The following is a 24,004-nucleotide window of genomic DNA, read 5'->3' on the forward strand; positions in this document are numbered from 1 at the left end:
ATAACCTGCTTAATAAACCTAATAAAAAGAGCAAAGTTCTCCATCAATAGTGTTTATTCCATTGGCAAACTGCAACATCGGATGTTGAGGGCTCCAAAAGGACTGCTCAACGATTATCTTTGAAGTTTGAGGTAACTAAAAACAATCATCAACTAACTAGACACACATTGGATAAACGGGTAATTGAGTATCACACAGCCGGTACTATCGTATCGGGGTTCCTTTGTTAGGATCAGTTTTTGAAACTAGACATGCGAACCAGCGAGCAATTAAGACTAACCATGTTCGCTCATTGTCTTCCTCTTGCACAAAACGAATCAGAGATGAAAATCTTCAATTGTGACATTGTTTTTTATGGATTTTGATGAAAGAAGAGGGGAATGGTCAGATTTTAACCCTCTTTCAAATGTATGCTTCGATTTAAATTAAAAATATTAAATTAAAAAGACTGTGATACAAAAATATGTTACCCTATCGATGAAAAACATGAAATTCTCAACCATTTCTCAATGGTTTTTTTGTGAGAAAAGAGGTGAACTACTTGTATTATCCAGGGTTTATGATTGTCGTGCCGGGTGTTTGTGACTCAATTTTCTGCAATCATGAAATTATATCTATTTTTGCCTCCCTTACAGTGAATGTGATTACGGTGAAGAGAGCGAAATCAGGGAGAAATTAGGATAACGCGATCTGCGAGAATAAAACCCAGACCATCAGAGCTCTTGCTCAAAGTGGCAACTAAAACACAGACGTTATCCTATTCCTATCTACATTCACGACGTTGATTATGGCCAGCGTAATCGTATATAGAAATTGTTTCTCGCTCCCTTCTCTTCCATCATCTCCCGCAGGAAATGACTCCTATTCCCACGATGAATGATCCCGTTCACCCTTCTCCGAAGCAGCCTGTTTTAGCTCTATCTTCCTCTAGCGCCGCCTACACTGGTACGTTTAGAGCAAATCAGCTGTGGCTAGCTGGTTGATTGAATCCAATCATTTATAATCGCTCCGTTCAATCCGATTCGTTTACAGTGAGAGGAAGTTTAGCAGTAAATTGAGAACAAACTTAGGGAAAGTCAACCGAATCCAAAATCTCGTCGTAGTGGGATTCTATAAATTCTTCAGAACCCCTTGGTCGTTCATCCTCGGTATCGCCATCTTACCAGCTTCGGTCGTCAAAACCATTCGAGCATGAAGAAAACCTCTCTTGTCCCTGTCTTCTTTCTCATTTTTTTGCTTTTCTCCAGCGCAGGTAGGTTCATTTGAATCAATCTTTTTGTTTCTTAGATGCATCATTTACTAACGAATGAAAGTGGGTTGTATATATGGATGAGAAGGAGCACAGTGGGGTCGCTGGTGCAAGGAAGAGCTGATGTCGAGGGTGGAGTGTGAACGAAATCGCTGCGATTACTTCTGTAAAGCTGCGCACGAGAACAAACAAATAGTGGCTGGATATTGCAATGAGAAAAGCAAGTTTATATGTGATTGTCATTGGGTTTGCTCGTAGGTGTCCATGTTTGAGGCTGAACGTCTCGTTTTGCTTAGAAAAATAAAACAGAGTGGTTTTTTCTTAATTTTAACTCATTTTGCTTAATTCATATGTGTATGTATTTGTAAAGAATCAAAGAATCAATTAACCGACTAAACTCTGGCACAACAACAGTCGGTGGATTCAGTTAGGGTTCTATAAAATCGAATAGGTACTTTCATGATCAGTTGTTGGGCTCTCGACTTGTTCAGATTTCTCAAAAAAGTGAAGATCTTCGCTCTCCACATATCGTCTTGGCCCTTTTCCTGCTCTTCTTCTGTGCAGGTACGTTTCCTTTCAGATCATAAAAACAAACGTCGTGTAGCTAATTAATTCCTGACTCTGCAAATCAAGAAAGAAAATAAAACAATTTTAATGGATCTTTGTGCATGGGTACTGAACAGATGCTAAGCTTTGCTACGACGAATGGTCTAATCGGTCTGGCTGTGAGACACCACTGTGCAACGAGTTCTGTATGAAGGCGCATGGTCCTGAGGCACAGGAAAACTAACGGCCTTCGTGTCTAACAGTAACTAATAACGAAGCACCATCTTCCATTTATGACTTAGATCACGTAACCAAAAGAGCTCCTTCGGTCACCGATCAACGACGGAGTGATCCTCTACCAAAAGTTTTTCTGCTACATTCCGCACAATTTCGAACCGTTTCTGGACGAAGAGGAGCTGCATTTGCAGAGCAGCGCTGCACCGCGCAAAAACCAGAAGTACCTCCATGAAAGCTCGGGAAGATCGACTCAAAATCAGACGTCCTATCATATCTCTTATCCAGAATAAGTTTTCTCTCAAGCTGGTAATCCCTGCCTGATCTGGGGTTTTTGGGGACTCCGCTTAAATTGCCTAACTTTCGTCATCCCACGTTCTCAAAGAGCCCCGTTCCAGCTACACGCGTCTCTCTGCTCCATCTCCATTTCCCGGAGCTCTTCCCCATCGTGTGACTTGCAGGTGACTGAGTTGCAGAAGGATTACTTGCAGATGATGCAGGGGAGAAGGATGTCTCAGAAATGTCGTGAAAAATGTCAGTTTTTTCTTCTTTTTTTTCTTTCACGTATTTTATTTGAAGAGATGAAATTGATTCTCCTTGCAGCTAATCACCTCCGCTTTATTCTCTTTACGTCATCAGATTACTGGAAATAATTATACCGGTCTCATCAACCTGAAAAGATACAGAGCTGATTAAAAAGAAGTGAAAGAAAGAAAGCAGCAAGTAAATTGCACCCAGAGGCCAGAAAGTCTCTAATAATAATACAGGCGTCTCGCTTACTGCGCCCACCCGTCTTATCGCCCTGACGTCATTTCCTCCCCTCTTTCCCGGGCTTTTTCTTCTTCAATCATCACTATCCGCCCACACGCCGATACGCTACTCCATCTCGGATCTTCCCAAGAATTTCACTTTCCAGAACTCAAAAGAAACTGAATTTTTCTTTCTAAATTTCAGCCAGAGGAGTAGATCGTGGTTTGGCTTCAAAACTGGCCCTTACAGCTGCAGGATCTCACTTTTTTTACCGCCGTAATATTAGAACTAATCAAAGACTCCATGAGCAAACCCTATACGATCTTACTCGTCACCGGCGCCAACGACCTTCCTGAATAGTCCAAGCTCTCAAAGCAATGCATCTTAACAGATATCGAATCTCAATTTTCGTCCAAAATTTGCTGAATCCTAGTGTTGGTATGAAGACTGAAGAGATAAGGAGGAGATCAAGAAAAAGATTAAGTGGTTTACTCAGTAAGGTTTTCAATAAAATACATACATGCCAGCAGATGCTTGCATGCAAACGAAGTGTTTTACCTACATCAGAACCACAAGGCAAAAATGCAAAAAAATGTCAAGCTTCAGTATTTCCATGGATATACAGTACTGCTGCATGCAGGCGACTAGACTACTTAACCAACCAACCCAAAAGAGAAAATCCCCAAAAGGAGGAAAGAGACGGGAGTCCCAAACGAATCACTTTACTGCAGCGGAAGAGCAGATTATTTCGTCAAGTCCATTTCCAGCTTCAGGTCAATTTGCCTGGTCTCCGGAGAAGACGAGAACAGATGCTCAATGCAAGTGACACTAGAGCAGCTCTTTCCACGCTGCATCGCTGCCCTTCTCCTTTCGATCGCCGTCGCCGACGATCCGCCAAAAGAGGAGGAGGTGGAGGAAGAAGACACAGGCAACGGAATATAGAACGAAGAAGGGATAGAGAAGTTGGTCCGAGCCTTAGATCCCCGTAGACGTCTCGCCGCCGCATCGTAAGCCCGAGCGGCCTCTTCCGCCGTATCAAACGTACCCAACCAGTGCCGGCAACGCCCTATCCGGTCCCTAATCTCCGCTGACCACCTTCCCCACGGCCGCTTCCTGACACCCCGAAACGTCCGTTGAGTAGATGAACCAGTGGCTGAAGTACCGCCACCGCTCGACGGCTTGCCTTCCCGCGACCCCGACTCGAAACCAAAGCAGTCCGTTACCGGCTTGGAGTTCCCAAAGAGGACACGGGAACCGACGACGGCGGCGATTCCCTCCAGGACAGGGGCAGGCTCGTCCGGCAGGCACCAGAATGTTTCTGGAAGCTCTTTATTGACGAAGAAGGGAGACTCGGTGGCCATGAAAATGATAGGGGTTTTAGATTCGGAAGAAGGGAGACTGTAGCGATAAAACACTGTAATTTAAGCCATGTTGACGGAGGGGTAGGGGCCTGCAATCGGCATATTTATAGTAAAAAGTGAAAACGGAAGAGTAAAAAAAATAATAAATGAAGAAGAGGATGTCGAGAGATATCGCTGTCATTTTCGAAACGACCGCATCCCTCAATTTACATGCTCCTGTTGTCCTTTCGATGAACCATACACGCCAAGACCAAACTACGAACATCCAAAAATACCCTCCACATATTACTATATTAACGGACAAGCCACTCTCCGAGTAAGCCGGTTCGGGTTAGTGTGACTAGAACCGGGCATCACGGTGTCGTCAAAGGATTAGGAAAAGATTGTTCGACGACGGGAAAGACAAGAAAATGGCAAGAGCGGCGATTGAGATTTCTTGTGGAGGAAGTGAAGCTCCTCGTTTTCCCAGAATAAACCCCTTTCTTGCTTGTAGAATCTGAGTTGCTGGATCCGAATTCAGGATCCCGTCATTCGTGAAATTTACTGAAAATGCCCGTCCCTGAACTCTGTCATCTCTGTAAACAATTGTGGGTCACACAGAAAGCAGTAACTGCGTGCACACGATAGAGTGCGTTCTATTTATTGCACAGTTATTGTCCCTCTCGTTGAAGGTGTTCAGGGAACAAACCTCAAGGAAAATGTTAGCGTAGAGCAACATCGAAAGAAATTTATGTGAGCTCGGGTATAGTTGCAGAAAATGGTAAAAACGATCGGAGAATGAAAGAAGGCATTATGAATTCAGAAGACTCTGATTAGACCAGTAGATGGAGCTACCAAGTGAATAAGACGTTCATTAGAAGAGAAGATTCTCTCTATTGACTGGTATCTAAGAGCTCATAGAGCTTGCAATCTAGAGTGATTTTTAAGCAATTTCTACTCTAGAGACTTATTTGACAAAGACTATTTCTTCTTTCTCAGGAACTCTTCTCTGCCTAGTTTTATTAAGATTGGAACACCTGCCTCATAACTCATTAGCCTCCTTTTTTGCTAGGTCTCCTAATTGGATTGAAATATAAACTCCTAGTTTCTCCAGGTTCTGGCAATTCTATTTGGTTTAAGGATTCTAACAGACTTTCATTAAACTAAGCTTGTCATAGAAACATGCATTGTCTTCTACTCAAACTGGAAAATCCTAATGGCACTCTCCACCTCGCTCTTCCAATCAAACTGGAAAATCTGACCATGGAAACTATTTGTACCATTACGTAAAACTATTGATTTGTTTCTTGGTGGCAAACTGAGCTTAAAGCTATTGAAAAATCAATTTTTTTATTCATGAGGGCGAAATTTTTAAAAAAAAAAAAATTGTTTTGTCACCTTTCTTGTAATTGCCAACGGAGAACTGCGAACGAGGAAGTGGGTAGGACAAACCTTGTCATTACCAAAAGGATAAGACCACAAGAGAAGAAACAGAACAGACAGGGTAGATGGAAAGACTAAAACAAGAGAGAAAATACATGAAAATAGCAGAAGAAGGCGATTCGCCTTGGGATGAAGACGTTTTTGCATGGAAAACGAATGTCTTGGCCGCATGGGGAAGGAGAGAGAATGTCGGATGAAGCAACACCCGATAGATAGAAGAAACGCCCATTTTGTCGCGTTGAGATTCGTTTTATTGTTTTCTAGCGTTCCGAAACTGAGGGGGAGGGAGGGGTACGCTCTGCACGCGGGGTTTTCTGCTTGTTTAAACCCTTTCCCTTCTCGGAATATGGGGCGAGGGGTACAGCTTCAGTGGAGACTGGAGACCGTCTTGGGTTCCATTAAAAAAAAAAGGTCTTTTGAGCTCCATCATTTATCTAATGATCTTCAATGCTGCTGTGTGGATTGACCAGATTCCAGTCTACACTGTGCCTTTTTGTTCCGGTGGATTCTTCTTTGTTTTGTTTACCAAAAGCTGTTCCCCTTTTTTCTGTTTTGCCTTTTGTTTTTGGATTCGGGGGACAGGAAAGAACAGACTACATGGATATTATCTGATTTAAGCGAAGTTTCTGATAAAAAAACCCAGAACTTATGTCATATTTCAGGGGCATTATCTTGTAATCTACTTTGGAGAGACCTGCTTTATTATCATTAGTTACTAATACACAATTTAAGACTACCCAAGAAAATTCCATTATGATTCTCTGTTTTTGCCTTTATCTGTACTGTACCGTACTCGATACCAGCTTCAAAACTTTTTACAGTTAATGACTCTGGATTTATCAGATTATTGCAAAAAATGAGCAATCGAATGCATTGAGACCTCACTGAACGTAGTTCAATTTTGTATAATATATGTGCACCCCTTTAACACTATTACAAAACCAATCTTAATCAGAAATCTATCCATCTATTAACAAGGTAAGCATCTCACTTCTGCGGCTGTGACTGAGCAGGGTTAGACGCATGCTGAGCTTGCCCTTTGGGGGGGAGTGCAGCAGCCATAGAACGCAATTTACAAGCTATCTCCTTGAAGCTAGGCCTCTCTGATGGCTCAGCAGCCCAACATTTCTCCATCAGAGACTTCCACTCGGGATCGCACGATTCAGGGACAGGAGGCCGAAGTGTGTTGCTCACTATACCACCTGTTGTACAAAATAAGAGAAGGTAAGGAAAACACAAACCTATGACAAAGTGTTGAGTGAGAAAAAATACCACATTGAAAAATGAGAAAAAAAATTAACGAGTTATAAGGTTGAGCAATATGTCTCCTAAATGACTAGTCATTCCAGAATGGAACAAGACATGGTATCAGAACAGCAGAAGACATTATTAGGCAGTTTTTCTACAAATGTAGGCTTCTCTTTCCACGTTGATTACCCTAGTTTCTTTCTTACCAGTGCACCCTACCCAGTGCCTACATCATCTATCCTTGCCTACATCATCATATCTGATGTTGTTTGAATTGCTTTTTCTCAAACTTAATCACTGAATTGAAGAGTGTGTGTCATTGTTCATCAAAGTGTGCTTTGGGTGTGCTGATTGTGCCCTAATTTTGAATTGTGGGGCCCACATTATCTACGCACAGTACTATTATTATGATAATTGGTTATTTGTATTAAAAGAATTCTATTTGGATAGAATTGTGGTGTGTTTGATAGCATAAATGGCAGAGTCCAACAAGCAAGTTGATGCACTTAGTTGAGACAGTAAACACTTTAGTCTATCCAAATTCACTTCAATCAGGTTGAATGGATCCAATTATGTAAATTGGTCCAGGTCTATTCTCATGTTCTTGAAGCCAAAAAGATAGCTAAATATGTCAGAGATGATCCTCCTATTTTTATGACTGAAGATTGGGAGGCTGAAGGCAATCAAGCCATGACTTGGTCAATGAACAACATGGAATCACGCATAGTGACCAAAATTTAACCTGTGGTCAGCTAAGGAGATGTGGACCACAGTGGCCTCTATTTTGTCTTAGGAAAGCAATCTATCTTGTATTTATGAATCATATGCTTGATATTTCAAAGATAGATAAATTACTATTACTTTACTGAGATGAGTGTTTTATAATAAATCGGCACTTTTCATTCGCAGCTGATGATATTCAGATTCAGGTTGTCAGGTTTTTAAATGGCTTAGGATCTGGATATGATGCTATTAAGGCATAACTGTTGGCCAGTGATGATGTCACCACATTTGAACAAACCTTTAAAAGAGTTCATTAGGCAGAAGTAGTGGTAGATAAACCTGAGAAGGATACTTGACTTTGATATGCAACTGCACTCAACCTCCAGTCATACTCTAGTAAGTTCGAGGCCAGAGGTCGCGGGGGTAGTAATAGAGGTCGAGGAGCTTCTTCGCCTTCTTATGATGTACCATCCTATCTGTGTATTATGCGCTCCACGGAGTCAAGTGTGCCCAATTAGAGGAATTGTGCCTATGTTTCAGGCCTGTTATGTGTAAGCTTGGATGTGAGGGGGAGTATTGTGTGAGAATAAATCCCACATTGAAAAACGAAAAGAAAAGTTAATGGGTTGCAAGATTGAGCAATAGGCCTCTAAGTGGCTAGTCATTTAGTATGGAACCCAAAAAACTCAACAATAAGTTAATTCAATCTTACCTATGATAGCCCCATAGTGTAAATCTGCAAAAGGTTCCTCCCCGGTCAGTAGTTCCCACATCACAATGCCAAAAGAAAATACATCGACCTGGCATTAGAAGTCAGATTAATAAACATCAAAAGAAACATTGTTCTCTTAAACAACTGCTATATTTCCAACCTTGTCAGAGACCAAGCTGCTACTGCCGTTCAAAAGTTCTGGGGCCATCCAAGGGAGGGTTCCACGGACCCCACCAGAGATTAGAGTCTGACACTTAACTTTTGAAAGGCCCAAGTCACCAACCTGAGAATATTTTTAATAAGCAATTAGTCGAAATATTGAAGCAAGTGTTTCAAAGTATTTCCACCCATTTTTGACATTACATATTTAACAAGTCCACAAGATCATAAATGCATATATAAATAAAGTACTACTAACTATCTGGACATAATGCACGTTCAAGGATTTTTTTTTTCGAAGACAACACATTTTCAAAGATTCAAGCGTCTCTCTTGTTGTCTTGGTCAAACCTCCTCCAACGTCGTAATTTGCTTGTTTTTTGCTTCCTGGCCTTTGGCCTTTAAAGAAACCACCATTCTCAAATCACGCACATCAAGTTAGTGGCAGCTAGACCAGCAAGCAAACTTTAAAAAAAAAAAACAATATCTACAAGCAAACATGCAGCATTTATCTAACAAACAGATTGAGGCATGAGGCAGTGCATGCAAGGTGTTCTTTGACAGCATAGTGCACCAAGGTTGGATGTCAAGTTACTCACCTCAGCTCACTAAGTTGACTAAAGAAAGAAGCATTATCCAATGTACTGTTTTGTCAGAAATGAAATGTCAACTTGTCTGATGTAAGTTAGACCTAGGTCTTGTACAAGCATGTGGATAACACAACTACTTGTTGGCACAGGCTAAGGGCCCCTCAAAGGACATGGGAAAGTAGTTCCTGAAACAATTAGCAGTTTATAAACATTGTTGATGCCTACAAATAGGAATTCTATGGATTATCAAATTTTAATAAATCGTTCAAAAAATCCTAGCGGAGTTCTAATTTGGTGTAATAAGAAACCTCACATTTTCCTTGTGTTACATGTCCCCGACACTCTTCTTGATCATTCCTTGCAGATAGCTTTCTTTAGGAATTGATTGGCTAAACTATAGAGCATAGGGACTTGTGACACATTGAATAAGGATTACCAAATTTTTTCAACAGACAAACTAGGGAAATAAAAATTACACATACGAAACACCATATACTGCTATAAGAATCAATTTTCATATAATTTGTTAAAATTCCTCTTTTTTTAATGTTGATTGTACAAACACACTACACCATTTCCCCCGGTAAGACTGGGACCCGAAGACTTCACATTAGAAACACCCCTTTCCACATTGAATATCAAATTATGCCAAAAATTTTATGGAGTTTTAAAGGCACAATACCAAGAACATTATAACAACTTACAGGTGGCCCTCAAACCACTTGCACTTTAGGAGAAACCATTTGGAATAAAGAACATTCATATATAGAACATTGTCCTGTCTACTTTATGTGAATACAAGCCTTGGATATCAAATCCAGATATCCAGTCAGAGAATTCTGAAAATGAATAGAATAACATCAAGGTGTATCAAAGACTAAGATGAAATTGAAGGAGATTGAATGTTGAGACTGACAAACTTACCAGCAAGTTCGCATTGATGCATCTATTTATTTTGAACATGCAAAAGAGTGAGCCTGGTTTTGGACCCAAAACAACATGAAGCCACATTCAACATTACCCTCACATAGCAAAAGAAGATATCACAGCCCTTCAAAAAAATAAAAAAAATAAAAAAAACAGAAAATCACATTGACGTCAATCATAGATGATGCACCACATTAAAAAAATTTCACCAAAATTACCAGTTAATCTATCCCACATTAAAAAAAGATGTCTTAATTAATAAAGAAACAATATCTTTTGCGGACTCAAAACTGTGAGAATTCATGCCACCCAAGTTTCTGTTCTTTCCTCGAATGACCTCAAGCCCAACAGAAAATTCAAAGAGATTAATGTAAATGGCAAAGCAAGAAACTCATGCGTTTGTAAGCTTTGCTATTTTCAGTTTCTCTATCCAAGTAGGTAAGCGGAATGCATTTAGAGAGTGTGGGAATGCCAGAAGAATTCCAGTCCCTCCGGCAAGGGCTGTTAATCTTCCAGCATATGTTTCATGGTCAGCTCCACACTGAAGGAGAATCAAGCAATGTGATTTCTTGGTGCTCTGGTCCTATGGATCCACCTTGGCATCATTGTTCAGCCTTCTCCGAAGTTTGGGATCTCCTTTTTGACATTATGGAAATGGACTCATATCCATAGAACAAGTAATTGTAATGCCGATTCTCTAGCTAAGGAGGAGGTCTCTCTTCAATCTCTCATGGTGAGAACCCCCTCCTCGTAAGTGTTTTGCCTTCGCGCCTTTTAATTCATTTCAACACCCTTCCTCAAAAAATGAAGGAAGAAGCCAGAAAGCAAATATATCTCCAATACTTCTTTGCAGCCTCTTTAAATCAAGTGCATCACAAGAAAGACAGACACAGATGGTGCAGGTGTCTTTTTGGAGTTGAGCATTCTCCTGGTTCTCTAGCTTAATTAGTTGAAGACTGCATCTGTAACCCAATAACACTAGTAATTCAAAAGCCTTACTAATCATCTGATCAACCTCATCAAAAACCACGTAACTGTATTAGTTATAAACAGCACATCTCCTCCATAAGCCGTTATAATGTGCTGCATTCAGGAATTCCACATTGCTGTCTAACCTTAAACCTCTGTTCCCCACTGGAATGCCAACATCCCCCTTATAACAATCACATTTGACAGTATCCTTTTTCAACATGTTGAGCCAGCTAACAGATAGAAGCCAGGAAAACTGTATAGGGTCTCTATGCTTTGGTGTCTACGCTCATTGAAGATCATATAATGATTCATGTCAACACTAGCAGAAAAAGGCTAAAACCTTCTTATTCCCTGGGTCTGCAATTTCAACCACATCATGTTCCCAAAATCCCAGCAAATTTTTGGTCATTGAGGTTCTTATACTTCAACAAGACTTGTTGGTCTATAAAATCCCTAGACCGATGGATTCCATTCAAGGGATTGTCCCATGAATGAGAACCCTCATCAGAAGGTCCATTAAAAGGACCAATCCCGTGAACAGGTCCAGCACTCTTAAGGGATTTTGTGTACAAGAAGTGTTGAATTTCTGGAAAAGAGAAAAACTTCACTAACTTGTTGTAATTTGAGTACATAAGCCTCTATTTATAATAGAGGAAACAAGTAGAATCCAATTACTATTAAACTCCCTTTATCCCAAGTACACCCAAAGTTAAACACTAAAAGATGAGTCCTAAAACAATTGAACAACTGAACACAAATAGAAGACTAATATAACTAAAATACCTTTAACTGAGACTATTTTGTGAGACCTCCTTCTATGAGACTCTTCTTAGACTCCACCATATTAATTTTGGCTCTATGAGGCTTCTTACTGTGAGAATCATGTAAGACTTCCATATCTGCTTTTCAACAAAAAGATACCACTTCCCAAAATTTGAGAGGATTGATGAGAGACCGCAAAAACAGTGGAGCATGTACCGTACTTTGATACAAGACATAAAACCTTACCAACTTTGAATGTGCTAGCCACAAAACGTGCCCATAAAATTCTAAGTCAGCTTTCAATAACAACCTCATTAATTATGAACATGAGAACCCTTGTAGGAGATGTGGTCCTCACAGATCCCACCTTACATGCATTCATCTCCTCAAGTGTCTTGTAAGACCAACAGTGACCCACAAACATGTTGAAGAGATTGCACACCGGTCTTACCTATTTCTTCTTTATTGGATTAGTCCTCCATATTATTGATCTTTCAGATGTCTTCCCCGTTTCTTTCACATTCTGGGCAGCATGCTTCTTGCCCTCCAGATGGTCCATTCCAGCGCAGAATTACAGCTGAAGAGCAATCCAGTATTGTAAAGTTCTGAAACAAGATGTTCATGCTGTGCAAGGTGTCTTCCCTGTTCTCCCACTTGAAGGAGAAGTCAGAAGATCCCAAAAGGCTTGATGACCTGCTTCTTGAGCTTCTTCATCCAGATATACTATTTGAGATATTTGAGCACTTTCTCCAGCTCCTACCCTGTTTGCTTCCTCTATTGCTATAGCTTGGAGACATTCGATCTTTCTTGAATGTTTAGAGACCTGCTTGTGGATCCAGTCCTGATTTTACTCTCTCTTGCATGCAGTCACAAAAGGACAAGTTACGCTAGCAGCAGGGCCTAATGAATGAAGTTGGACTGACTGTGGTGCTATGTTTTCTGTTGAAATTCCAAAGGGTAATTTCCTCCTCACACTATTGAAGAGCAAGCTGCTAGAGCTCAGCTTTGTGAAGGAACCTGACTTTTTTTTTTTTTTTTTGCAGGATGGAAATAAGGAGATACTATCAAACATAGCTAGCCAAGGGTGACAGCCTTCAGCTTGGAACTTGGGTTTAAGACTATCTAGCAGCCACTACCCATTTCAAATGCAACAGAAGACAGTTGCTGATCAGCACAGATGGATACTAGGAAGCTTATGGCTTGTAAGGAAGGAGAAGATATTTTGGTGGTGCTAAATCTCTTCAAGAAAATAAAAGGAGATTTTTTTTGAGAAAAGGAGGATCTGAACAAATAATTTTGGCCAACAGTCTCTTCATTTAATACAAATTACAATTATTTACATAAGAACTATCACGGTAACTTTGAATAAATTTTCACACATTCCATAAAAAAAACTATCACAGTAACTTCCAAGTTGAGTTTATATTGAACAACAAAGTTTTGTTCCCTCTCTCTCCTTCTGCCTCTCTCTTTATAAATATGTGTCAACAGCTTCAGAGAGCAACCAAGAACTGGAACTTCATTTTCCAACAAATATTTTCGATAATAAAATCCCACCTATACCTACCCATCATATGCAATAATTTCATAAAATTACCCATTATATGTACAGCTCATAGAAGACATAACAATACAATCCCAGAAAGAACACCAACCTTGCATATTGGATGTTGAGGATCCCTCAGATTGACAAGTAAGTTATCACTTTTCAGGTCAAAGTGTACAATATTCTTTCCATGCAAGTACTCCATTCCAAAGGCAACATCCATTGCTATTAAAAGCTGCTTCCGTCGATCAAGGATCCTGATACCAACAAATGACACACCACTGCCTTAAAATGGCATGTGCATGCCAGAACCATAAGACAGAGAAAAGAAATAAAGACTACCTGTCATTTCTCTGTAGTGCACTTCTAAGAGAACCATTCACCATGTACTCTGTTACAGTTGCCACAGTCCCTCCTGGCCCATCCAGAACAACACCATAGAAAGCAACAACATTTGGGTGATGCAAATCAGCAAGCTTACAAGCCTCATTCCTGAAGTCAGCCCTCTTATTTTCATGCAAAAAAAGGCAACATCAGCTTATTGTAGGGATGAATAATTATAAACATATTTCAGATAGCTCAGTGATAAACAAATGCAAAAATAAACATTCTGAATTCGGAGAGAGAACCTAACCAGTCGTTCTTGCTCAGATGGCTTCCCAGCAAAACACCGATCATTGATTCGTTTTATTGCAACATCTGTACCCCTCCACTTCCCGTGATAGATAGTTCCAAATGTACCTGAACCAAGTTCCCGCAACTCTTCAAGATCATTATTCTTGATTATCTGCTGACAAAGGCATTTTCCACCATTATTTTAATCACCTGTACATTCAGAAGACAACCATTTGCAAAAACGAAGGTGAACAGAATACAACCTGCAGCCTACCAATGTCTCCTGTAAACAGTAATGAGGGATTTGACTTCTCCACAAATTTAGTTTTGACGTCCTAAATTCTCAGAAAGTAATCAGATACGTGAAAGATTATATGAATAACACAAGTAACCAATTTTTGAACCAACCTGCTTCTGGACTTCATCACCATTATGGGAGAATTCTATCTCTTCTACAGATTCAACAGGTAAATTTTCTTCGAGATTTAACGGAATAGATCCAAACTGCAAAGATGGTTGAAGAATAGATGCTGCAACAACCTCGGCAACATTTTTCAGGTCTTGCTTGATTAGCTCCTCTGCTGAGCCTTCAACATAAAAGCAAACAACAAATAAATAACAACAGAGACCACAGAAGAAACTACAGGGCTATAAGCATGTATCATGAAAAATAGGCCTGTCCCAACTTCATATTAAATTAATTTTCCTCAGGTATTTCTCCTTCCTTGAGTTGGTAAAAAAGTAATATGGGCCAACAAAAGAAACCAGAGGAAAACAGATACCTCCAAAATCCCTCTCCTCATAGTATGGTATCAAGCCACAATAATGTGATGATTGATAGAAAGCATCAGGCACACATTATTCTAACAGCATAAGGTGTTTAAAGCCACTCTTATGTATTCCTAATACTGACATAAAAGTCAGCTTCAGCAGCTAGGAAGAAGAACTTGGCAAGATGACTAGCATCCTGACTGACTTGTCTCAAACTTGGCATGTCCAAATTGAGTTAGGACGTCTGACCCAGACTCTTACAACCTCAGATGCAAAAATGGTAGTATAGTCTGCAGTAACTTATGTTAGATGCTTAAATATCTCATATGCCATAAATTTCATAATTTACTGAAACATCATATGATGCAGTTTCTAAAGCACTTCTCATTTTAAGCATGTCATCACTTTGTTTTTCTTTTGACATAGAAGCTTGTCATCAACTAGCATCCCTTACAATTCAATATACAACCTCCCAAGAGAGTTTTTAAGAAATATACCATTAAATCCATTAAATGAATGTCTTCCAGTGACCCTTACATCTTTGTCTAATCACATAACCCAAGTTTTAGATCAAAGAAAAACTCAAAAATCATTAATCTAATTGGCCCACAACATTCACACCATATAATTCGAACTGATACCAATAAGTGATCTTTTTAAGTAACTGATGTCAATAAATTGTTTACTGATAGCTTCAATTAGATGATAAAATTTTAAATCACCAAAAATTAGATTGAAGAATTAAATGCTTCTTAGCTCAAGTAGTATGTGTCTTTAACAGCTTAAAATTTTAAAACTAACATATAAGTAGTACATATATTATATTAAGGGCAATATTCAAATATATATATATATATATATATATTATATATTAAGGGTCTTTTTCTTTTTTTGGCGTTTAGAATTTTAAACCCAAGATATCACACTAAAAAACCCCCATGTAGCCATTAAGGCAAAAACCCAATCCACATTATTTTTTTAACTTATATTACTCTTTTTAGTCTTTCGGGATTTTTTACATTTTTTAAGGGTATTTGGATCAAAGCCAAGAAAAAAATTTGCCATGACCAATTTGTCTTGTGTTGGCAAAAGCATTGAATACAACCAACACCAAGGTGCTAAACCCTGGATATTAATCTCCATTATTTCAGAACATCCACGATACTTGCATATAGAAACCCTATTGATACAGAAAGCCAACTAAGAACATCACCACCCCACAACGAATACAGAAATAAAAATAAAAACAACACGTAATTAATAAAAAATAATTAAATGAAGGAAAATTGACATCCACCACATGCAATAAGAAGGAAGGGAAAACAGAAAGCTTAAGCAGGCAGACAAAAAATACAAGAAAAACTCAGGTTCCCAAATTCTTAACACCTAAGTAGAGGCCTAGTGGCAGCGAAATATTTTTTAGAAGAAGAGAGATCCAGTGCAGCAAGATGCTAGCAGCAGAAAAAAAAAGAAAAAAAAAATCCAAGCACTATAGTAAAATAAAATAATTCTAAGAGATATGAAACCTTTAGTAAGCGCACAAACAAATGGACGGTAATAAGAAAATAATAGACATGGCATGACCATCATCAAACCCTTTAAAAATTAATGCAAACTCACACACTTCTGTAACTAACTGTGCCTAATACCAAAGTATAAATGAGGCCCTATGCTAGTCAGGTTAAAGTACTAATTTAAAGGACAGTTTCCTTGAAGGTCCGCTCTAGATGGCAATTGATAACCATCTTTTAAAATAGATGCATTTACAAACTACTACCATGATATGAAAGAATGGACTTGATTCAAAAGTTCGAACCTTTGTTGGACCAATTAGTATCTACTGTCTGGTGAAGTGCTCCTGCATCTAGTCCAGCGCCTGAATTTGACTCCCCACTATTGTTACTAAAACGGTTATCACTGCCTGCATCCTTTTGAACCAAGGCCTCTTTGCTAGCAACCCTGACAGGTCTTGGAGGTGAAAAATGGGCCTGTTGAGCCTGCTGAATAAGATTCCAAGGATCTTGACTGCTAAAAAGTGTGTTAGTTGATGCAGTGTCCTGATTATTGACCACCAGAACAGGAGCAATGCAGACATTGGAAGCTGAAAACGGTGTACTGACTGCTGCAGAAGTTGCATCACCGTAGTTCTTTCTAGGTATCTGATCAGCAGCCACAAAAGTGGATTCGGTACAAGAGAACATAGGTTTCCCATGCCACATTTCATTAGATACTGAGGGTCCAACATCAACCTTCAATTGTGGAGGAAGTCCAGGATTTCCAGACACATGTGCTAGTGTGTTGGACTCCACTGGTTCAAAATTTTGCAGACCAGTAGAAAATTCTGATGAAATGGACATGGCCTCTATCGGCTTAATGTAGTTTACATCAGGGATTATTGCAGGCTTCACAAAGGTGCTAGGATTTGCATTTGAAACATGGAACTGTTCTGTCATTCGGTTCCCACTCTCTATACCAAGTGGTACATTGTCTGGCTTCAAATCCTTAGAGAAACCATTACTAGGTTGGATGTGTGACCTAACTTGTCCATTGATATCAGGGATGCCCAGATGTAATGCTTCCAGCCTACTATCAACCGGCATAACATGTTCATAATAGAAGCATTGATCATAAACACCTTCTTTTGGAGAAAACCCAGCAGGTTTAACAGAATACTTTGTTGTGTAATCTCGAACCAATGCCTCAGAGGTCTGGAGGGGAACATTTGTAGCCGCTGTAGCAGTATCTTCATTGTGAGCATGGAGGACATTATTTCCTACAAGAATACCATAAGCCTGTCCATCCCCGGGGAAACCCCTAACACCAGGAGGAACAGAGACCTGAGAGTATGCAAAATATCCTAATTGCGGATTTCCTGCAACCTCATGGGCAGCAGGATCGATGTGTCTCATAATTCTTGGGTGGGTGCCCACTCCTTCAAAGCCAATTTTGGATCCTTTATCCTGTTGATCAGTGGCACCATCCACTATGGCCCCTGTTACAAAAACTCTACATTGACTTTGAGGTCTCATGCACTCTTCTGTATGGTGACTCTGGAAACTTTCCGGTGGTTCTGAAATGGTTTTAGCAAGTCCACTCGCCTGGTCTTGCAACAGAGTATCTGAATGGGGATGGGGTAATGCTTTTTGACACGTGTAACGGTCATCCAGTCTCACCATTTGCTCAGAGGGAGTAACAGGATGCCACAAATACTGCTCCACTGGAGTTCCAGTTAAAGGTGCTGACGGCTGAATGTGCGGCTGCAAAATTTTATAACTCTGTTCAGTAGGACGCTGGACAAGCCTTGTAGCTCCATGTGGGCTATCTCCCACATAAGTATCCACGTGTTGGACAAACTGCTGATCAGCATTCTGCTTTAGGCCAGCTCGAGGAGATGAAGGAGCAGAACCCAAGTGCACTGCTTGCAGAAGTGGATGAGACGGTGGCACTCCAGCAATGTTTTCTCGATAGACTGGCCCCGTCACCCACAATGGCGGGGGATTACCGAATGTCTGAGAATTAGCATAGACAAATTGGGACGTATTATGCGCATAATCTATTTGGTGTGGATCCGTGTATGGCTTCAAATAAGCAGTAGATGGCGCCACCGACTCGGGTTCTGGTCGTGGAGCAGATCCAATTTGATGGGGCCCTGTGGCTGTTGAGATAGGAGGCAGATTCACAGGCATCACCGTGTTCGGACCCAAAAACATTAACCTTGTAGTTGTACCTTCATGTGAAGTAATGTTAGTGGCATGAAGTGACTCGTCATCCCCCTGGACAGCAGTAAAGCCGCTATCCGCAACTTCGCCAACGCTTGCAGGGACTTCAGAATGCGTAGTAGACGAAGCACTCGCAGTGCTCTCCTTCTTCCTAATTCCGACAGGGCCTTCCCCAATTCCATTCACTGCTACAACACACCTCTGACTAGTATCACCAAAGTCATCAAATTGTGGCACGCCCGGCGAATCAAGCTCGAGAGCTGAAAACAGAAAGACCCGAAGCTTCGCGGATCCCACCGATGAGCTCTCAACCAGTTTTTCATACTCCTCCAACATGTTGTCAAGGTCTTCTTTGCCGGAAACAGACACAAGCACATCAAGATCTTCATCAGGCAGCTGGTACTTGATAACGATGGGGTGCCCGTAGATGTCTACCATCTTCTGCAATAATTCCTGGAACCCAATATCGCGTCGAACACTAATTATCCGAGTCTGACCCCCAACATATCTGAGAGCTCCATCACTGGGCCGTGGGAGGATCTTACCGCCAAAACTGCATAAAAATTTCACCTTCTTACCAAAAGACACATCCCTGTCCTCAGCAACCTCGTCGATGGGAAGCTCGGGGGATGAACTGACTAAATTGGGCACGTCCGCAGGACCAGCCACAGCGACGCTAATCGTAGGCGGTGGAATGGGGCGAGAGGCCCACATGGCAACTGTACCCGAAGGTACAGGATTAACAAAACCCAAACTCGCGTAAGAAAAAATCGCGGCGGTCGGCGGCGGGTAGTAGACCAACCTCGATCCCCGGGTGCCCACATTCGCAGACACCCGAGGCTCATCGTCGCCGGCAACCGTCCTATTCACATTCAACGGGCGGAGATCCTTCGGAATCAAGTTCTCATCAATCGCCATGCCAAGCAACTCCCCTCCAACGTTCGAAACGCGAAAAATTACACTCTAGGGTTTAAGCATCTACACGGCGGAAAACCCTAACTTCATCGCCAAGACGGATAAACGATTCAACACCAAAGAACCTAATCAAACAACCGTCATCAGAAGAAACGAACCACAGAGAGGGAGCAACCAGCGAGCGAATGAGCAAAGCAAAGAAGTCCGAGCGGTTTCAACAAAGCGATTGTACGTTTGGATTGGTGTCGTCCTTCTCAGTGTTCAAGTGTGCCAGATATCTTACTAAAATTCCTGCAGCTTTCTTCTAATATAAGGAACCTCGGCCGAGAGGTGCTCAAGCCACGTGGGGCAATCCCGTGCAGCCTTCCCTCTCTGAGCTTCAAAGAAAGAGACGGCTAGTCGGGGACGAAGGCGATGTTGAACAAAGTGGAGCTCATCAGCTGTCTCTCTCCGAGAGCCACGAGTCCACGTTGCATTTCAGTATTAATTGGAGGCAAATATGGTAATTGTGGAGGCTTTTTTAAGAGTCGGCAGTTATGTTCGGTGGAAGAAAAGAGGCGTTGGGATATCATTTTTGTCACGTGGCAAGGAAGGAGTAAATGAAAATGACTTGGGAGTGATGGGTGGTTAGGGTACAAGCCAAACCCAACCAAAGTGTCGGCATTATCCTGTCAGGATTTTCCAAATTTAATATTTATATTGATAGATATCATATAATAACTATGCATACTATTTATTGTATCAACCCTTTCGATAGGATTATATGGGACCCTGTCACTTACGATATGGACGGTAATCTTAACTATCACATCTAGGGTTTGTTTGGAAACTTATAGGAAATTTTTTTTGAGAATTTAATCATTATTATTTTTTAAAAATAATAATTAAAAAAAGAATTAGATTATTATCTCACTTTTATTAACTATTTTTAGAAATAATAATAATTAATTTTTTTCTAGGGGTTCCAAACCGACCCCTAAAGATATAATTTTAAAATATTAAAATAGTTAGATTGGAGAAGAATAAAACTAAATATATAGGGTCAATCATGTAAAGAGGCTGGCTGCAACCTAAAGACTAGTCGTTTAAGTGCGAAAAGTTAACCTACTCAAGAGAGGTGGACCAGAACCACCTTTAATTCATGGCTAGTCTTCTTAATATTAGATACTCAAATATTCAATAATATGATATCAGGTAATTAATCAAATGCGACTTTATGTTTGTTCCTTATTGATGTATATGTTCTATCTTTTAATAAAGTCGATCATTTTAGCATATTGTTTATTTTACCATTTTATCTAATTATTTTAAAATAAATAAAGAACAAAAATTCTTACAACTTGTAAGGTGTGATCTATAGCCTTCTCAAATAGTAAGAATATAAAATTATTCTATAAAAGCTTCATTTAATTTATAATTTTTTTGTTAAAATAATATTTTTATACTTTTTATGTTCAGACTATTTTGTAGTTTTATGTATTATCTTTAAAAATTTAATAATTGATATACCCTTTTACTAATTAATAATGGAGCAAATCAATAGTAAATGAGATTTTTTTTTTTTATAAAATAACTCTTGTTCTTCTTACCATTGGTTTTATGATCTGGCGGGTTTTGACTCAAGGGGTGCATGAGTTTGGAGGGTCAAACTCACCCCTTCATTTTTGGATAAGGCTTCCCTGACTCGGTCAAGTCCAACTTTGGACTCAAGAGGTTTTGATTCAAAACCCAATTCAGGTCCGATTCCGAATCGAAAAGCCCTAATTTAACATGTATAGGTAGATTGCGTGATCAATTTATATTTATAGCTGAGTCTTGTGTCTCTGTTTTTTTCTTAGTAGAAAACGAGCCAGATGGCTTCGACAAAAGATCCAATCTTGTCCAGTTCAAAAGAATGGGGAAGAAGAAGGGCAAAACGGGTTTCAAACACGGAAGAAAACTTCTTTCGTCCCTCTAGGGTCACCAAAGGGCAGAAAATGATAAAATAATTCCTGTAAATTGTGATGATAGTGAAACGGGGTGGTTATACCAAATTAAAACCCAAAATGGCCAAAACAATTCCGTGTGCCGTATCGTCTTCCACTTTCATCCACATTCCTACAATCTGAAGAAGACACCAGAGACTTTCAGACTCTAATAAACCAAAAGACGTACAGCTTTCAGGCGGGCCCCTTGTTAGCCGCCAAATTTCCCTGATATTTTTCTCTGGTCCAGACCAAACAAGAAACTTCACAATCACATTATTGAGTATCCGGAACAAGAACAGGAACACTCAAAAAGTAGAAGGTTCGGTATTATATTCCTTCGACGCTCCGATGCACACGTGAATCGCTCAGTCACCATTGCACTCCGAGATCGATATTACGCCTAATTTTTTGTTTTTTTTTTCCTGTTTGAAGGAGCTATATAGATTATTGCAATATGAAACCGAATCAACCATGATCCGGTGTGCTCTTGTTCGATCTTCAACATCGTCGCCGCAACATATTTACAAGTACAACAGAGTAAAAAAAAAAAAAAAAATTTACCAGATCCGAAGCCCTAATTCGATCTGAAACACTCGCCGCAACCTCTTAACTACAGGCGATCTCCACGGATATCCCACCGGGTCCCGGCGACGCCGTCGGCGGCGTGGGAGTCAGCCGTGAAGAGAAGTTCCGGTACCGGAAGTCGTCTAACTGCGTCTCGTCCTCGCGTTCGTCGAAGTTCAGAGCGTAGCTCAAAGGATCGTACCTGAAATTCGTCGAACTATGCTTCCTGCTTCTCCTCATCCGGGATATCAAACTACGGCATTTATCTTTCAGCTCCGGGATTTCCTGTGCCCTAGAGCGCAGCCACGCGGACGAACTCCGGATCAATCTCGGCTTCTCTTCCGCCTCTGGAGTACTTTCCCTTCGCTCGCTCCGGAAGCAACACCATAAACAGAAAATCAACCGGAGTTTTACCTTCATGGAAGAATCACGGTCGCGTTCGCGAATTTCCTCCATTCGGGAAAGTTTTCTGGACTGTGTTTCCGAATTTTTGTTTTTTTTGGGGGAGGGGGGTTGTGGCAAAGGCCTCAGTGGTTCTCGAGAGAAAACGCCTAGGGAGCCAAGCTTCGGCGGAGTAAGAAAACAGTCTGAACGAATTGCAGAATGCGAGCGTTGCTGCTCTTTTATCCAGGAACAGGAAGGGTAAAAGACGAACAAGCACGCAGTTTGTCGTAGCGGTTTTTGCCTCATTGACAGACAAAGGAGGGTAAATTAGGAATATGAAAGATAGCTCTGAACGGCGGTCGCCGTGCCGCACTGTCAGCCAGTTAAACACGCAGACTATTTCTTGGCATTTTCTCGTCTCGTTGGATTTCGTGAGTTTGTGTCCATAAGAAATTATAAAAAGAGTTATTCGATCAAAATTAGAATTAAAAGATAAATATTTATTCCAAAATTTATTAAAAATAAAAAAATTCTAATAACTTAAATAGAATAATATAATAAAACTAAAACAAGAAACACAAAACATTAGGAAAAATAATTTAAAATAATTTTCATTTTTTTATCTTTATAGTGCAAATAGGCCGAACTAATCCATGATCGAGGGTTAGTGTGCATATGGCCATAGACAGGGTAAGTATCGTCTCACTCAAATCGTCTTCAATCAGTTTCTTGTCAAGGGATCTACAAGTCCTCTTCATCCTTCCAAAATCTTCATAAAGAGCTTCCAACCATGTCTGTAATAAGGAAAATCTAGCATCTTTTGGCACCAATATTTGTCCTCTCCCGATTTTTTCAATTAAAATATCTACAACCCACTGCATGTTATCTGCTTCTCGTGCAACCTCAGCCATTAGAGCTCCACGGTCTCTCCTGTTTTCATCTATGACTGTCGCGACAGATAAGCAGAGAAGAAGGCCATTGAGGCACTTGTGACAAAGGCCGTCAAGGGCATCTCTAGAGACGTCTCGTTTGCTTACACTATGGCTATTATGATAAGGACCCTCTTTTAGTAGCTCAGATAGAAGGGTTTTCATTTCTCGGTCTCAAGAGGCTTCGCCGGTGACCAAGACTCCTGGGCCATCATTTCCTGTAGCGTCGGTGATCGGGTTTTCTTGGGGAAAGACGGGGGCGGAGAAGGGAGATTCCTAGAAGGCGAAGAGGCCAGCGAGCGGGAGAGAGCGCCATGGCCGGGTTGGGGATAAATCCCTGCTTCAGCATTGCCGCGATTTCGCGCTTGGCGGAGACGCTCTGTCCTTTCTGGGCAGCCATTAAAGCCGTCCTAGAGATTCAATTCTTCTTGAGGAAAGAAAACCAAGAAAAAGAAACTGAGAAGCGAGAGAAGGGGGAAAAGAGAGGGAAAAGAAAGTCGCAGAGAGCGAGAGGGAGAGGGAGATGGGAGGTCGAAAGCGAGAAGGAGATGGAGATGGGAGGTCGAAAGCGAGGAGGAGAGGGAGAGCGGAATGACGAGCGTCGGGAGGAAAAAATATTTGGTCCCGACGAGTTCAAGTGGATGAACCAAATAACCAGGATTTCGGGAAATCCTTATTCAGCCACTTTCCTCTATATAGCAGGTTTAGGTAGATGAATTGGTTCCGGGAGCCGCACTAATAGGTTCAAGTGAATGAACCATATAATGATATGAACTTGAACTTGAACTTGATGTGATCGTCAAACGATACTTGTTATCGGGGCAACGGCTGACTCCCGATTACTAATTGGATCCAATGAGTCAATGACGACGGTGAAGCCAAGACGACTACTGAAAAATGACATCAAATAACCGGTTACACGGAGTCCCGTTCACGGAC

General features: G+C 40.7%; 2 protein-coding genes across 2 annotated transcripts; both read right to left on the minus strand.

Moving 5' to 3' along the window:
* Positions 1 to 3,522: 3,522 nt before the first annotated feature.
* On the minus strand, positions 3,523 to 4,140 carry LOC137950247 (ethylene-responsive transcription factor ERF084-like). The gene has a single exon (XM_068796633.1). It carries the CDS (start codon positions 4,138 to 4,140, stop codon positions 3,523 to 3,525), a length of 618 nt encoding a protein of 205 aa, XP_068652734.1.
* Positions 4,141 to 6,490: 2,350 nt separating this feature from the next.
* LOC137950249 (RAF-like serine/threonine-protein kinase PRAF) lies at positions 6,491 to 19,224 on the minus strand. The gene is made up of 9 exons (XM_068796635.1): positions 16,404 to 19,224; positions 14,225 to 14,403; positions 14,080 to 14,151; positions 13,836 to 13,988; positions 13,544 to 13,707; positions 13,311 to 13,458; positions 8,406 to 8,528; positions 8,246 to 8,333; positions 6,491 to 6,764 (listed from the first exon to the last, which is right to left on the minus strand). The coding sequence occupies exons 1-9, from the start codon at positions 19,222 to 19,224 to the stop codon at positions 6,550 to 6,552; spliced, it is 3,963 nt and encodes a 1,320-aa protein (XP_068652736.1). The 3' UTR covers positions 6,491 to 6,549.
* Positions 19,225 to 24,004: the final 4,780 nt, after the last annotated feature.

Source organism: Aristolochia californica, unplaced genomic scaffold (assembly GCF_029961685.1).
Source record: "Aristolochia californica isolate CCGP_79_NKW_82.1479 unplaced genomic scaffold, dmAriCali1.0.hap1 SCAF_14, whole genome shotgun sequence".
NCBI classification, from domain to species: Eukaryota; Viridiplantae; Streptophyta; class Magnoliopsida; order Piperales; family Aristolochiaceae; genus Aristolochia; species Aristolochia californica.

Coding starts and splice junctions, on each gene's coding strand:
- LOC137950249 (XM_068796635.1), bottom strand. CDS start 19,224: ATGGCGATTGATGAGAACTTGATTCCGAAGGATCTCCGCCCGTTGAAT. Junction 13,708..13,835: donor CATCTGAGCAAGAACGACTG/GTTAGGTTCTCT, acceptor CATGAAAATAAG/AGGGCTGACTTCAGGAATGA. Junction 13,459..13,543: donor GCACTACAGAGAAATGACAG/GTAGTCTTTATT, acceptor TGTTGGTATCAG/GATCCTTGATCGACGGAAGC.
- LOC137950247 (XM_068796633.1), bottom strand. CDS start 4,140: ATGGCCACCGAGTCTCCCTTCTTCGTCAATAAAGAGCTTCCAGAAACA.